Source organism: Paroedura picta, chromosome 10, assembly GCF_049243985.1.
Source record: "Paroedura picta isolate Pp20150507F chromosome 10, Ppicta_v3.0, whole genome shotgun sequence".
In the NCBI taxonomy this organism is placed as follows: Eukaryota; Metazoa; Chordata; class Lepidosauria; order Squamata; family Gekkonidae; genus Paroedura; species Paroedura picta.
The window spans coordinates 87,142,813-87,158,035 of NC_135378.1; the positions used below are offsets into that span (position 1 = coordinate 87,142,813).

The 15,223-nt window shown below is 57.4% G+C and overlaps 1 protein-coding gene across 7 annotated transcripts in view; it reads left to right on the plus strand.

The window, feature by feature from the left end:
• Window positions 1-2,074: 2,074 nt before the first annotated feature.
• Window positions 2,075-15,223, plus strand: part of DYSF (dysferlin) — a 111,213-nt gene continuing 98,064 nt past the window's right edge. For 3 of the 7 annotated variants that reach the window (XM_077301343.1, XM_077301341.1, XM_077301346.1), the window contains exons 1-4: window positions 2,083-2,441; window positions 6,728-6,783; window positions 8,749-8,840; window positions 13,566-13,671. In XM_077301343.1, coding sequence (XP_077157458.1) covers window positions 2,348-2,441; window positions 6,728-6,783; window positions 8,749-8,840; window positions 13,566-13,671 — 348 coding nt within the window. In that variant the 5' untranslated portion in view covers window positions 2,083-2,347. Of the gene's footprint in view, window positions 2,442-4,578; window positions 5,206-6,727; window positions 6,784-8,748; window positions 8,841-13,479; window positions 13,672-15,223 lie in introns of all 7 variants that reach the window. The other 4 variants (XM_077301340.1, XM_077301342.1, XM_077301345.1 and 1 more) reach the window with 3 other exon arrangements.

Consider the following 15,223-nt stretch of genomic DNA (forward strand, 5'->3'; position numbering starts at 1 on the left):
CGCCAGGCTTTTGGTGGAGGCCAGGGCATGGGAGATCCAGCCCCTCTCAGAAGATGGTCCCTCAGAAGATCCGGCCCCTGTCCTCCTGAGAGGGTCCCCCTGAGGCATGGGGTTTGGTATCGGTGGTCTGGAACCTGGGAAACGGGAGAGAGTTGTTGCTGTCAGGGGGTGGCTTTAGCTGGGGTTTTATGGGCTTTTATGGTGGGGAGTTGTTTTGTCGACTGCCAGGAGCCATTTGGGGGTGGCAGCATAGAAATTGCAAAACCAACCAGCCCTGTTCTCCAGGGAAATTGATTCCTGAAGTCTGGAGGTGAATTGTGAAGCTCAGAGATCCCCAGGGCCCACCTGGAGGCTGGCATCCCTACACCAGTCCTACAACTTCCCCAGCTCCCAAACAAGTTCCAGGATTTTGGGATTATTTCCTTTGGCAGCATCAGTCCCGGAAGGCCCCGCATAAGCAGCAGCTGCGGCCGAGCAGCCCGGTCTGTGGCAGATCTCTTGACAGGGCGTGGGGCTGCCGGGGGCTTTGGGCACCTGCTGCCCATCCGAGCAGGTGGTTCTGGGCAGGAGGGTCCAGGAGCTGGACTCAGGCAGCTTTGCGTTTCGGCAGCCGACTGTGATGCACGGGGCCTCTGGGGGTGGGGTGTGGCTCAAGAGGGCAGCCGGCGCTCTGCTCTCTGGCATATTCTCTGCCGCGTCTGAGCGAGGGACGTCTGGGAACAGGTGCTGGGAAAGACCCTTCTCCGCCTGGGGCCGGGAGGCCTGCTCCCACTTGCTGGAGCTAGGCGCCAGTAGCCAAGGCAGGGCAGCTGTGCAAGCCAGCTGAAGGCAGGCCGCCTCTAGTGCTGCAAGGCACAGCCGGGGGACAGAACCTCGCCCCTCCCGCTCTATTTATAGCCCCCTCTCCTCACCCGGCAGCCAGCTTGAGCGCCTGTTTGAGGTGGAGCTGGAATAGCCTTTGCCGTGTCGGGCACCGGGCCACGACCCATCTGCACAGAGCGGCCAACCTCCAGGCGAGGCCTGGAGTTCTTCAGGAATTGGAACTCATCTCCAGGCTGCAGAGATCAGTCCCTCTGCAAGACCCCCCCCATGGAAACCCCCTTTCCTGTGCTCTTTTTGGCCCCAGCTGAGATGCTGTGAGTCTGCAGGCAGGTGGGGTTGCCTGCAGAGCAGGAGGCAGCTCAGGGGACGCAGAGGAGGAGAACCAGGTGCTGCGGATTCAAAAGACAGGACCTGTCCCACCAGCCTAAAAACCTTCAGGAGGGAGCCAGAGTCTTGCCGTGATTGGCATGCTGAGCAGGTGGCACCCCCAGCGCAGCACCGGCCTGACTCCTCTCCTCCCTTCACTTTTGGAGAGGCCGCGTAGCTGGTCAAGCTGCAGAATAGCTTGAGTCAGGAGAGGGATTCACAAACCTTCCAATGTCCACTATTTGTTGCTTAAAAATTGCCCACCCCATTGCTGCAAAAGTAATGTGGTAGGGCTGTGTGTGTGTGAGACACTTCCCTTTGTGTTAATGTTTTTGCTTTCCAGTTGCAGCTTTGATGAGGCCTCAGCAGAGCTGGGTGACTTTTTAAGTGATTCACTCTTGCCCTTGATTCTGCCCCCCCCCCCTTCATAGGCCCTGTCCCCAGTTTGATCCCAGTTCATTTGGGAGCCTGAGAGACCAGTGGAAAGCAGTGCTGAGGGGACCCAGGCCGGCAGGTCGAGGGTCCCTGGGTCTGGTGCCCACCTGTGTCCAGCGGAGGGGCACCAGGAAGGGGCGCTGGAGAAGCGAGTGGGCGCCCCCCCCCCTTACCCTGGAGCTGCGCGCTCGGCAGGGATGGAAACGCAAGCCGTGCCGGTACGGGGAAAGGGCCCCGATTCGCCCTCGACCGGCCACTCTAGGCGGCAGGATCTGGCGCTGGAGGGCGTTTGGTTTGGCCCCCGGGGCGCATCAGGTCCAGCTGGTGCCCCCCCCCCCCCGCTACCCGAATGTCATTTTCAAGGGTCCGCTCGGGGGCATGGCCACGGGCGAGGGGGGAGAGGGGAGGAGGGGGTCTCTTGCCCGGCCGCCGAGGGGGGGGCCGCTTCAATGGCCCTTTGCAGGGCTCTGGGTCTCTCCTGTGCTAGGACGGCTGGCCCTTCCAGGCGGGGCCGGGAGCCCTGCGGGAGGGATGGCAACGGGGATGCAACTAGGCCCCTCCCGCCGGGGCCGGCCTCAGGATCCCCGCCCCTGCTCCGGCCAGCCCTGCTGGTGGGGCTGGTGCGTCCGGCCGGAGGCGGTGCCGGGCGGGGCTCGCTCGGTGGCTCCTCTCGCTGCCGCTGCTGCTGTTGCCGCTGCCGGCCGAGCGGAGCGCGGAGGGCGCCATGCTGCGCTGCCTGGTCCAGCGGGGCTGCTGCCTGCCCGGCGGGGAGAAGAGCGACAAGCCCAGCGACCCGGTGGCCAGCCTGACCTTCCGAGGTGAGCCCGGGAGGGGAGGGGAGGGGAGGGGAGGGGGCGGGGAGGCGCTGCATTCTGGAGGGCTCAGCGGCTGGGGCTGCCAACCTCCCGGGGAAAACCTCCCAGAATAACACGTGTTCTCCAGGCCTCCCTGATCGGCGTTTGTGGAGAGAATGGCAAAACCTTTGGCAGACTGGAGCCTCCCCTCCTCTCCCCCATAAGTCACCAGGAATTTCCCTACCTGGAGTTGGCAACTCTAGGCCCAGTAGGGCTTCAGGCTCCTCTTGGGCGCCCACCTGCCTTCAGGAAGCTGCCTGCTTTGGCCATGGCCCCATCACTGTGACCCTCAGGGCAAGTCTGCTCCCTGGGGGAATGGGTCTCTGGTCCCCCTGAATCCCAGGAACTCATCCAGAGATGGCTGGCTGGGTGAGGGTGGGAGGGTGGGGGAGACAGAAGTGGATCCGCATTGTGGAAGAGATTTGTGGTGGCTGTGGTGTTGGGACGGGTGTGGGTCAGTGGCAGATCCTGCACTTGGCCTGCAGAAGGTCCCAGGTGAAGTCCTCGGCATCTCCAGCTGGAAGGACCAGGCAGGGGGTGATGGGAAAGACCTTTGGCTGCCTGAGAGAGACTTTGGCGAGCGGCTGCCGGTCTGAGCTGACAATCCTGCTTTAATGGGCCAAGGGTCAGATTCAGTATCAGGCAGCTCCATGAGGACCAACCAAGTTCTAGTCAAGGCAGAAGCTTTCGTGTTGGTGCAGGCTTTTGCATACCCGCACACAACATTTTCTTCCTAGAATAAAACTTTATGGAGGCAGCAGGACAAACTTTGAGTCCAGAGACACCTCGAAGACTGGCAAAGTCACACCCCTTGGGGGGCACGCACATGAAACCTGGTTGGCTTGGTTGGCTTTCAGGGTGCCCCTGGACTCTAAGTAGTTCTGCTGCTGCAGACTGACCCACTGACCCCCAGGAGTTGGGGCTCCTGTGGATGTCAGTGGGGGGGGGGCAGAAGCCCAATGCCCAAAATCACAATCAATATGACAGAACTCCTGGGATTCTGACATCCTGGCCCTTCCCACTCGAGAGGCCGGGGGCTGGCTCCACCTGGGCAGTGCATGCCCTGCTCTGCCTCCCTGAACTTTGCATGCTCCCCCCCCCCATCCGTCCATCTGAGAGGCACCCCATAAGCTGGGCTCTGTCTCCTGGCACAGCACCTGGTCTGCGGAGATGCATTTATTCTTGCATTTGCTTGTTTATCTCTTGCATTTCTCCACAGCCGCGTTTCAAAGCAGCTTGGAACGTTGTTTCCATTTCCGTCTTCTCCTGACACCCCTCCCTGTGAGGTAGGCCAGGCTGTGAGAATGTGGTGGACCCAGGTCCTCCAGCAAGCCTCTGGGGTGGAAGTGAGGACTCGGGCCCCAGGTCGGCCAAGGTTCTAGTTCCGCATTTATTTATTATCCGGTTTTTATGCTGCCCTTCCTCAGCTGTTCAGGGCAGCTCACAAACAATAAAACAAGATGAAAAATTCAGCATTAAAATCCACGATACATTATCAAACCCCCCCTTCCCCCAGTTTCTGTGTCCATCTGTCACCCTCCCCCCATCTGGAGAGCCCCCTAGGCAGGGCCTGCTCCCCCGCCCCCCTAGTCGTACGTGGCCCACCCTTGAGACTGTGGGGGCTGTTTCCCCTGACATCTGGGCTGCCCGTGCTTTTCACAGAGTGCCGTTCCAGGGCAGTGGGTTGGGGCAAGAGGCAGGGTGGAAATGGGATGTGGAGCTCCAGGCTGCCAGCCGCAGCTTGCTCTTATGTGTGCCCTGCTCCCCCCCCCACGTCTCCAGGGAGGGGCGTCTGTCCCTCTGGAACATAAACCGGCCAGCGCTGGAGTGTCCAGGGGTACGTCTGTGGTGCAGCAGCCTCATTTGGAGCCCCGTGGGCAGTTCTGTTTGTCCCTGTATCTCAGGAGGGACATTGCAGAGCTGCTGAAAGCCAAGATGATTCAGGGCTTGGAGCCCCTCCCCCAGAGGAATGGCTGGGGGGGGGGCGTTTGGAGAAATGGGTGCAAAGATAGAAGTTTGTCAAATTATGTATGGGGCAGAGAAAGCAGAGCGAGGGGGCTTTTTTGATGCTTTCTCCTTCTCCCAAAATACCTTCATGCAGGGGTCCTCAATGAAGTTGGTGCACAACACTCAAGATAGGAAAAATGAAATAACTGTGCTGCAAAATGTTATTTCAGAGGAATTAGGGATGCCAGCAAGCACAGATTGGATGAGAAGGACATTTAACAGGCTCGTGGAGGGGGTCTGACCGTGGAACCTCCACATGTGGAGGCAGTCAACCTCTCAGTTCCAGAGCCGAAGGGTCCTGGATTCTGTGCCCTGTTTTTGGCCCTCCAGGGCCACTGTGGAAACACTGTGAAGTCAGCCGTCGGTCTGATGCAGCCAGCCTCTTTGTTTGCTTCTCTTCTTCTTCCTTTAGCCGTTTCACTGCAAGGCAGACAGAACTGCTGCCTACAAGCTCTTGGGAAGACCCTCATGGTGTGCAAAAAACTGCATTTCCCCCTTGCCTTAATTAGGGATTGGCATGGGATGTGTGGACTTGTTCAGGGAGTAACTGTGGGAAAAGGTTGATCAGATTTCTGAGAATTCCCCACCAAAACGAGAACATGGACACACACAACGGAACTGGCGAGCAGCGGACCCTGAAAGGATGCCTTTTCACACACTCCGAATTTGGAGCCTCCACTGGGGAATGAGACCCTGGACGGACTTTCTTTGATCTGATCAAGTGCGTAGATAAAGACAGGGAGCTGTGTTGTGTTGGTCCGTCCGCAGCGGGAGAGAAGAGCCAGAGTCCAGCAGCACCTCCAAGACTACCGGACTTTGGGGCAGGAGAGGAGCTCTCGGGAGTCACGGTTCACTTTTTTAGATAGACGCCCTCCTTTTGTGTGTGTGTGTGTGTGTGTGTGTGTGGGTTTGGTGCAACGGGTGCTGCTGAGTGACCATATATAGCCGGTTTTCCCTGGCGCTGGGCTGGGAGAGCAAGAGGCAGCCGCACAGTTTGCCAGACAGACTTTTCCCGCCGTTGGGGCGCTGCGGGTGTTCGGATGCTGGCCCTGATGCTGCCTTTGCTTTCCCTTTTCCACGTCCTGATAGGCCCTTGGGGGGGGGGGGGTGCTTAGGGATGTCCTGGAATTAGAGCTCGCCTCCAGACCCTGGAGAAAACAGATGCTTGGGGGTGGGGTGGGGGCTATAGGGCATTGCACCCCACTGTAGTCTCTGCACTGCCCAACCTCTACCCCCAAATCCCCAGGCGTTTCCCAACCGTGATCTGCCCCCCCCCCCCCCCACGGGAGTCCTAGGCACGAGGAATGCAGCTCAGCTGCTTGTGGATGCTGGAAGCCAGTCGGGGTCTGCTCAGCCAGGCCAGGCCTTCGGAGGGGACCTTTTCGGCCGTGGTTGATAGCTGGACTGTTCCAGATATGCCCTGCTTGCCCCAGGCTTAGTTGGGGTCTCTCTCTCTCTGCCTCGCGTGCTTGCCCTGTGACCTTGGAATTGGTTGCCAACGTCCAGGTGGGGCCTGGACATTTCCTGGCCTTATACTGGTTCTCCAGCTGACAGAGGGCAGGGGCCCAGGAGAAAATGGCTGCTTTAGGGGGTGGGCTACTTTGTTCTAAAATTCTGTCAGCTATAGATGACAAGCTGATGGGTTGGTGGTCATTTTCCTCCTTCTTGAAATGGGGACAAGATTTGCCCACCTGCAATCTTCTGGCACCTCACCTGTTCTCCAAGAAGGGTCAAAAATAATGGACAGAGGCTCAGAAATTACATCTGCAAATTCTTTTAGTGCTCTTGGGTGCAATTCTTCAGGCCCAGAGGATTTGGTTTCCTTTAAAGAAACTCGGCGTCTATGGACTAGCCCTCCAGTGATCCTGGGCCTCAACTCCCCTCCCTCATCAGGTGAAGCGATTCTGCCAGTTGAGGGCGATTCCCCTCGCAAGAGAAGTAGGAATTGAGCAGTGCAGCCCTCTCACCGGTTACAGGTTCGCTCCCTGGTCCCTGCAGTGGTCCTGTCATAATGGCATGAAGGTCTCACTCCAGGAATTTCCAGACCAGAGTTGGCAGCCTTCTCACCTGGCTGCGTAGGATGGGCCGGATTCCCTCTTCTTCCGTGGCAGGAATTGGGCTGCAGATGACTAACCGTGAACCCTGAGAACAGCCCAAAAGGCCCTGTGAAATACTGAGCCAGGGAGGGGCCTGCCTTGTGTCACTCCCAGGACTCCCTGACCCTCCTGTGATTTTTTCCCCAGGGGTGAAGAAGAGAACCAAGGTGATTAAGAACAGCATCAACCCTGTGTGGAACGAGGTGAGCTGCCAGCTGGCCTGCTGCTCCCTGAGCATCGGACGGGTCTCGTCGGAGGAGTCGAAAAAGACAAACCGTGTGGGGGGAAAAAGACCGAATGGAAATCAGCCAAAGCAATGTGTAATCTTTCTGTTTGTTTGTGTTGAATTAAGCCACAATCACTGAGCAAACATGTACCGAAAAAGATAAAATGACTTCTGCGTAGTGATTGTGGCTTAATTAAACGTGAACAAACAGAAAGATTGCACATTGCTTTGGCTGATTTCCATTCGGCCTTTTTTTGCCTACACGGTTTGTCTTTTTTGACTGCTTATCACCGTGGACTCCCCATTGTTTGACTGGGTTTTACTTGAAAGGTCACAAACTCAACAGCGACACACAGAGAGAGTACAGCAAACCAAATACAAAAACCTCCTATGTAAGCAAGGCCAAATTTTTCCGAAAATGCTGACAGTATCACTACAAATTTACATCAAAAAGCCAACAATTCATATTTAAGGTGCAAAACGGTGCAAAGTGGCTTTTCTTTTCTGGCACAGGGTCCCCAGCAGGGCACCAGCCCCCCCTCACAGTCTGTAGCTTCTCTGGCTTTCACAAAGTTGCAGTTGTTGCATGACAGACTTGCAGAAACGTGGCAATGTCCTTAAACTTGCAGGACAGGACAAGAATTCCAGATATTTCTGGTTTCACAACGGCCTCCTCATCTGTTCAGAAGATTGCCCGGTTGTCCTGATAGCTTGGTAGACATGATGAATTCTTCTGTGACCAGCAGGTCTTCCTTCCCAGGAACCATCACTCTAGTGAGGGGTAGTCAAACTGCGGTCCTCCAGATGTCCATGGACTACAATTCCCAGGAGCCCCCTGCCAGCATTCGCTGGCAGGGGGCTCCTGGGAATTGTAGTCCACGGACATCTGTAGGGCCGCAGTTTGACTACCCCTACTCTAGTCGCTGTAGTGTATTTGTCTGTTAAATATGAACTCTTGGCTTTGCTTGGTACATTTGTTGTGATACTGTCAGCATTTCTGGAAAAAACATTGGCCTTGCTTATGTACTGGGTTTCTGTATTTGGGTCTTACTTGAGCCAGCGTTTACAAAGGGTGGCCCTTCTAACAGCTCCAGGCCCTGCAAGGTGTGAGTACTAATTTGTCTCTGAGAATATGCAGAATGCCTTTATCCCCCCCATGGCAGCTGGGCGGCAGGGGGTGGGGTGGGGGAATGGGGTAGAGCGATGCTGAGCAGCTGGCCTGGGGCTGGATGTAGACGGTGGGGCGGGGGGGGGGGCTGGGGGTGGCCAGCGGCGCTGCCAACCCCCAGGCTAGGGCTGGCAATCTCCCAGAATTGCAGCTGATCTCCAGCTGACAGGGCTTGGTTCCCCTGGAGAAAGCAGCTGCTTTGGAGGGTCGATCATATTGCAGCGTATGAGGTTCCCCCTTCCAAACCCCTGTCTGCCCAGGCTCTGCCTCCAGGAGTTTCCAGGTCTGGAGTTGGCAACCCTAGTGCCTCAGAGCCCCAAAGATGCAGCTGTGGGAGAGATCAGCTGCTCACTCCTGGCCTTTGGGGAGAGTCGAGGAATGAGGGTTGGGGGAATCCTGATCACTGGGGGTGGGGCGGGGGCGGGGCTGATGCTGCTGGGTCCCATCCCTGCATTGGGAAACTCCTGAGGATTGGGGGGGGGTGACACCAGGGGAGGACAGCGACCTCAGTGGAGTCCACCCTCCAAAGCAGCCATTCTCTCCAGGGGCACTGATTGCTGTCGTAAATCCAGGAGAACTCCAGGTCCTGGGTGGAGATTGGTAACCGTAGAGGCATCTCTTAAAGAGACAGGGAGGTGCTCCTGGAAGCTGGAGTCCAGGGCTCATCCACAGCGCCTGAGGTTTACCCTGTTTGACAGCTGTGCCTTCAGCAGCTGCTTGTCCTGCTGGTGTCTGACCCCCCTCCTCCCCTCCCCTCCCTCTCTTTCCCTGCAGGGCTTTGAGTGGGACCTGAAAGGCATCCCCCTGGACCGGAATGCTGAGCTACACGTGGTGGTCAAGGACCATGAGACCATGGGAAGGAACAGGTAGGCAGCCGTGCCTGTGACTCGCCCTGGCGCTCCGCTCTGCTTGCGTCTGGCCTGGCGGGAGGCAGAATCTTGAACGCGAAGAGCAAACTCACCCCGGGAAGGGCTTTGGCTGAATGAGGCCTTTGGTCCCTCCAAGTCGGGGGTCTCTGCTCCCAGGGGCAGCCGCTCTCCGCAAGGCCGAGGCCTTCCCCATCAGCTGAGCTACGGACCCTCCCCGACACTACAGAGACCCATGAAGTTCTCTCCTACTGGAACAGTCTGCTCAGGCCAGCTGCAGCTCTGCAGGGTCTCAGCCTGAGGTCTTTGAGAGCCAGCCGGACATCGTGGTTAAGAGCAGCGGCCTCTGATCTGGAGAACAGAGTTTGAATCCCCACTCCTCTTCCTTGGGCTAGTCACAGTTCTCTTAGGGCTGTTCTTGCAGAGCAGTTCTCTCAGAGCTCTCTCAGCACTGTTAGCTCACAGGGTGTCTACTGTGGGGAGAGGAAGGGAAAGGGGCTTGTAAGCCGTTTTTGGACTCCTTTGGGTAGAGAAAAAATGGGCATAAAAACCCGCCTCCTTTTATGCCAATCAATACCTGGCAGCTCTCCAAGGCCTCATGCAAAGGTCTCTCCCACCCCTCCTGCCTAGACCTTTCCCCTGGAGCTTGAAGGGGGACCTTCTGCATGCTAAGCACAGGTTCTTCACTGAGGGCTGCCCTTCCCCTGCAGGCCCCTTTCACTGGTTGGTTCCCGCAGCCCCAAACACGACCTTTGCTAGTGTGCCTGGCCCATGCCAACCGCAGGCCTCCTGCTCCTGGCCGCTCTGTGTGTGTGTGTGTGTGTGCGTGCGTGTGTGTGTGTGTCTCAGGAATTCCCCACAAGAGAGCTGGGAAATGCCTGTCATTTCTGGTGCTCTGCAGAGTTCGTGGGGTGGGCAGTGGAGGCGGTGGCTGAAAGGGATCTTTATCTTGTTGAGAGACGTGGACACAATTCTAGGAAAAGGAGAGAAAGCAGACCTGATAGTGGGTGGCACCGAGCGGCTGCTGCCTTCAGCGCAGGATCGGAGCCCCTTGGCTCCTCAAGGCTTTGCCAGGGCTGCTGGTCAGATTTCCTGGCTGGAGAAGGGCACAAACAGGAAAATTCCAGGTCTTCAAGCAGCGGCTGGACAGATCCTTCTCCTGGATGCTGGAGGCTGATCCTGCCCTGAGCAGGACGTGGGACTAGATGGCCTGGATGGCCCCTTCCCACTCTAGGATTCTAGGAGTCTAGTTCAGCAGTGGAAGGGGCTGCCTAAGGAGGTGGGGAGCTCCCCCTCACTGGTGGTCTTCAAGCAGCGGCTGGACAGACCCTTCTCCTGGGTTACTTGAGGCTGATCCTGCACTGAGCAGGGGGTGGACTAGATGCCCTCAGTGGCGCCTTCCCACTCTAGGATTCTAGGAGTCTAGTTTAGCAGTGGAAGGGGCTGCCTGAGGAGGTGGGGAGCTCCCCCTCACTGGCCACCTTCAAGCAGCGGCTGGACAGATCCTTCTCCTGGATGCTGGAGGCTGATCCTGCACTGAGCAGGGGGTGGGACTAGATGGCCTGCATGGCCCCTTCCCACTCTAGGATTCTAGGAGTCTAGTTCATCAGGGGAATGGGCTGCCTCAGGAGGTGGGGAGCTCCCCCTCACTGGTGGTCTTCAAGCAGCGTCTGGACAAATCCTTTTCCTGGGTGCTGGAGGCTGATCCTACACTGAGCAGGGGTGGGACTAGATGGTCTCTGTGGACCCTTCCCAGGATTCTAGGAGCCTGGAGCCTGGCAACCCTTTGAATAGGTCCTGGGCCCGCCAGGCGAGGGGAGTGCTGCATGAGAATAGCCGTCTCTAAGGAGGATATCCAGGAATAGCCGGGATGATTCAGCAGGAGGGAATCCAGAACCGTTGGCTCTGGGGGCCGAGTTAGGAGGGGGGGGGCAACCTGGCTGGGGGAAGCCTGCTTGACAAGAACCACGGAGGAGCTTGAGAACTGAGCAAGCAAAGTTTCACGGCCCTTTTGTTGGGCTTTGGGGCTGGTTTCGGTCTTTTGGCTCATAAATCAGGAAGGTAAAGGGGGCTGGCCACAGGTTAACTCTTAACTTTTCTTCCTCTTGGCCTCTCTGCCCTGTGGCTGGCCCTCCAGCACACACATGCTCTGCAGACACACGGAGAGTCAGATGCAAGAGGGAAAATCCCTCAGCAGACCTGCACAGGTCGCCATCCTCCAGGTGGGGCCAGGAGATGTTCTGCAATTACAATTACTCCCCGGGCTCTAGAGATCTGTCACCTGGAGGAAACGGCTGCTTGGAGGGCGGACTCTGTGCTGGTCTACTCTGCGGAGGTCCTTCCCCAAATGCTGTCCTCTCCAGGCTCCACCCCCAGTCCCCAGGAGTCTCCAACCCAGAGTTGGCAACCATAGAGGGCTCTGTCAGCTAGAGCAGCGGTAGTCAACCTGTGGTCCTCCAGATGTTCATGGACTACAATTCCCATGAGCCCCTGCCAGCAAATGGTCATAGAATCATAGAGTTGGAAGGGGCCATACAGGCCATCTAGTCCAACCCCCTGCTCTACGCAGGATCAGCCCAAAGCATCCTAAAGCATCCAAGATGGTGGCAGGGGCTCATGGGAATTGTAGTCCATAAACATCTGGAGGACCACAGGTTGACTACCCCTGAGTTAGAGGGCTCCCAACATGGGCCTCAAATGCGTTCTTAATTTTCCAGTTTTTTTTCTGGGCAGGATATGCAAGTGTGTATTAAAATCAGGAAAGCGGAAGGTAGCGTCTTGGGCGTGGGGCCTGGATGGAGGGCACAGGCCATCTTTTCTGGCAATGGTGAATTGGCTGCCTGGTCCAGCTCTCCTGTTCTTTGCAGGGTGGTCTCATCGAGGGGCACCATTACGGTCTGTAAGCAGTTCTGTGGGCTCGGGGAAGATGCCTTGGTTGCCCCTGGGGGGCCATTTCCCACCGGTCGGCTGAGTTGCCATGAAGTCATGGAACGTCCCCAGGTGTCCTGATGCCCGGCTGGCCAGAGGGAGGGCACGTAGCAACCCGGAGTGGGACTGAAAGGCCGGCTTAGAAGAGGGAGCCATCCCATAGTGTGTTCTGTCAGGAAAGCTTTCTGGGCTTGGCCAAGCGGGCCCTGGACAGTCTTCAGCTTCTCAACCCCCCCCCCCCCCCCCGTTCTTGTCCTGTCTGTGCTCTCTGGCCTGGGCCGCTTTGACAGCCGTGCCGGAGACGCTGGGCCAGGACACTTAATGAAGCTGGGGGCAGGGGGCAGGGGGGAGGGGGGAGGGGGGCTGGTTCAGGAACGAAAGGAGCAGGATGGGAACTTGGCCCGGGCGGAATGACTGTTCCTCCTCCACATACAATGCTGGGAAGCGGAGACGGGAAGTGATCCACGAAGGACCCTCCAGAAGCAGCCCCGTGGAGGAGGGGATCCGGCTGCGGGGTGCGAAGAGACGCTCCCAGGGCCCAGAAGGTGCCCGGAAGGAGGCTATTTTTGCCCTTCCTATTTTAAAATTGGATTAAGTCCCTGGACTGTTTCTCGGTCCTCAGTTGGAGCCACTCCGGTTCCCTGTCAAGTCTGCTTCTCCCCAGGGAACTAGATTAGGAACCACATTTCCCTTCTTTTCCTATCAGCCTTTGGCATAATATCCTAAGGGGGGTAAACAGGTTTTGGTTACAGGCGTTGACTTCCAGACCGGCAGCTGCATCAGTCTAAGGCAGCACAAACACCCTGGCAGGCGCGGTTGGGTGTACAGGGTTGCCCTTAGGGTTGCCAGCCTCCAGGTGCAGTTAGGGATTACATCTCCAGGCTGCAGAGATCACTTTCCCTGGATTAATTGCAGCTTGGGGGGAGCGGGGGCTGGAACATCACATCTCTGCTGGGCCCCCCTCCCCACACCTCAAACTGTGTTCCCTCCAGCCTCTTTGGACAAATCTCCAGGGATTTCCCAGGTGGGAGTTGGCAACCCTATGTGATGCTCTCCAAAATGTTTACAGAGGAAAATAGCTAGAGTTTCTCAATGACAAAAGATATATGCAATTGTCTTAATACTTAATCCATGAAGCCTGTTTGGAGTGTTATCCTGGAGTGGGTGGTAGAGGTGGGGGAGATTGGAAAGAAAAAGATGTGCTTCTGAGCATGCGCAGAAAGCATTTCCTTTGCTTTGGGACGAAGGTGCTGGTCTGTGCCACCCTCATGTGGGGTAGAGAAAAGACTTCCAAGGCAGAAACCTTTTCTTCCAGGGAGGGCCGTGCTTCAGACCTTGCCCCAGATGATTCAAACTGAACTGCTGGTCTGGAGAAGTCTGAGAGACCTTCTGGCCCAGGCTGAGGGTTGCCAGCTCTGGTCTGGGAAATACCTGGGGATTTTGGAGTGAGGCTGCGGAGAGGAGATTTGGGCATGTGGGTGGTGGTGGTGGGGGGGAACTTTTCCACTCATGACCTGGGATCCAGCAGGCATTTCTGCAGACAGAAGGAGCCAAACATGACCTTCCTGCCTCCTCCTCCTCCTCCGGTTGCAGCCCAAAATGCCGAGCTGAGGAGGCCAGAGACCCCTGGAACAGTGGGGGGGGGGGGGAGGGATCAGTGAGAACAGCTTCCTTGCTTTCTGAGAGATCCTCCCAAAACGAACATTTGCAGAGTTCTTCAATGTCCCTTTGGAAAGTCCGGCCCTGGCCTCCGTCTTGTGCCTGTGCCGGCCCCACGCCTCCTGGCTCTTTCTCCAGGTTCCTGGGTGAGGCCCACGTGCCCCTTCGAGAGGTCCTGGCTTCCCCACACCTGGCGGCCAGCTTCAATGCCCCTCTGCTGGACGCCAAGCAGCAGAGCACCGGGGTAAGTGTCTTGCGGGGGTGGGGCTGGCTCAGAAACGGGGCCGGGGCCAGCGGTTGTGTGTATGTGGGGGGGGGGGCTGGCCCGAGGATGCCTGTGATCTCGCCCCTAACCGCTGGGCTTCCACGCTCACTTTGAGGCCAGGCCCTGGCAGGGGAAGAGAGGCTGGGCGTGCTTTGGGGTCGTGGCTGTGCTTGTAGATTAAGGCGGGTTGGCCTGAAGCAGCAGAACACGGTTGGAGTCCACTCCGGGGGCCCCTTGAAGACCAGCAGAGTAGGAGGACTCTGGGGGTCCACTGCTGTGTGAACGCACCCCCTGCGCCGTCCCCAGGCTCGACCCCCCCCCCGAAACCTCCAGGAATTTTAATAGTCTTTCGTTTTATATTTGTTAAATGTATTGTTTTCATAGAATTAGATATTGTTTAAGCCACCCCGAGATGGTATTATTGAGAGGGGCGATATATAAATCTCCAAATAAATAAATAAAGGGCAGAGCTGGCAGCAGGGTGAGGGACCCTGGGGATGAGTCTTCCTGGAAAACGGCGGCTGCACAGATGAGTCCCGGCTTCCGCTTCCGCTCTGGACCGAGAGTGGCTGAGGCCCCCTTCTTCCTCTCCGGTCGCTGCAGGGCACGGAAGGAGCCCCTCTGGGGATCGGGCTTGCATTGATGGCCGGGCGAAGGGGAAGTCATTGTGGACCTGACTCAGAGGGGAGGATGTTTTTCTGCAGGGACGGGAGAATTTCGCACTTAGGCTGTTCCGCTGGGTGGGGAGTTCCTTCCGGCCGCCTTTGTTCCATTGCTCCGCTCTCCCCTCCCCGTGCAGGAGCTCTGAACCCAGGAGTCCCAGAAGTGGAAACCGGTGGCGGCAGACAGCAGCCCGCTCTGCCCTCATGCCTTGCCAACTCTGGCCTGGGGAATTCCAGGGGATTGGGGGGCAGGGCCCATGGAGAGGGCAAATTGGAGAGGGATCTCACCTACAGACTGTGGCAGACCTCAGAAACTGCAGCCTCTGTAGAAATCTAAAAAAGCAGAATTGAAGCACAGCCGAAGCCTGAGCGTGGCACAGTCACACAGGAGGGTCCTGCTTACAGCCGGCTGCACATTCAGGGGTCTGCGTGTGAGTCTGAAGCAGCAGAACGAAGATTGAGTCCAGGGGTGCCTTGAAAGCCAGCAGAGTTTTATTCCAGGTAGACGTTTCTGGGTGCACCTGAAACTCGGGTCTTGAATTAAACTTGCTTGGCCTTCAAGGTGCCCCTGGACTCAGTCTCTGTTCTGCAGTGAGCTGGACCCTGCATGGCGGTGTCCAGTCCCGGTGAGTTTACAGGGAGTGGAAAAGGGGTTCTTCTTGTCCGTGCCGTCCAGACGAATGAGCAGGCAGCTGTGGAGAGGCTCCTGCAACCAGCGAGGCTCCTCTGTGGCGAATCAGGCAGGTTGTCAAGGCCCGGGAGCGGCCCTGATCCTGAGCTCCTTGAACTAGAGAGGCTGCAGGCACCTGGTTGGGCACATGGAAGCAACCTTGATCTGTTTGTCCCCATCCCGGACTTTGGGACGGGAG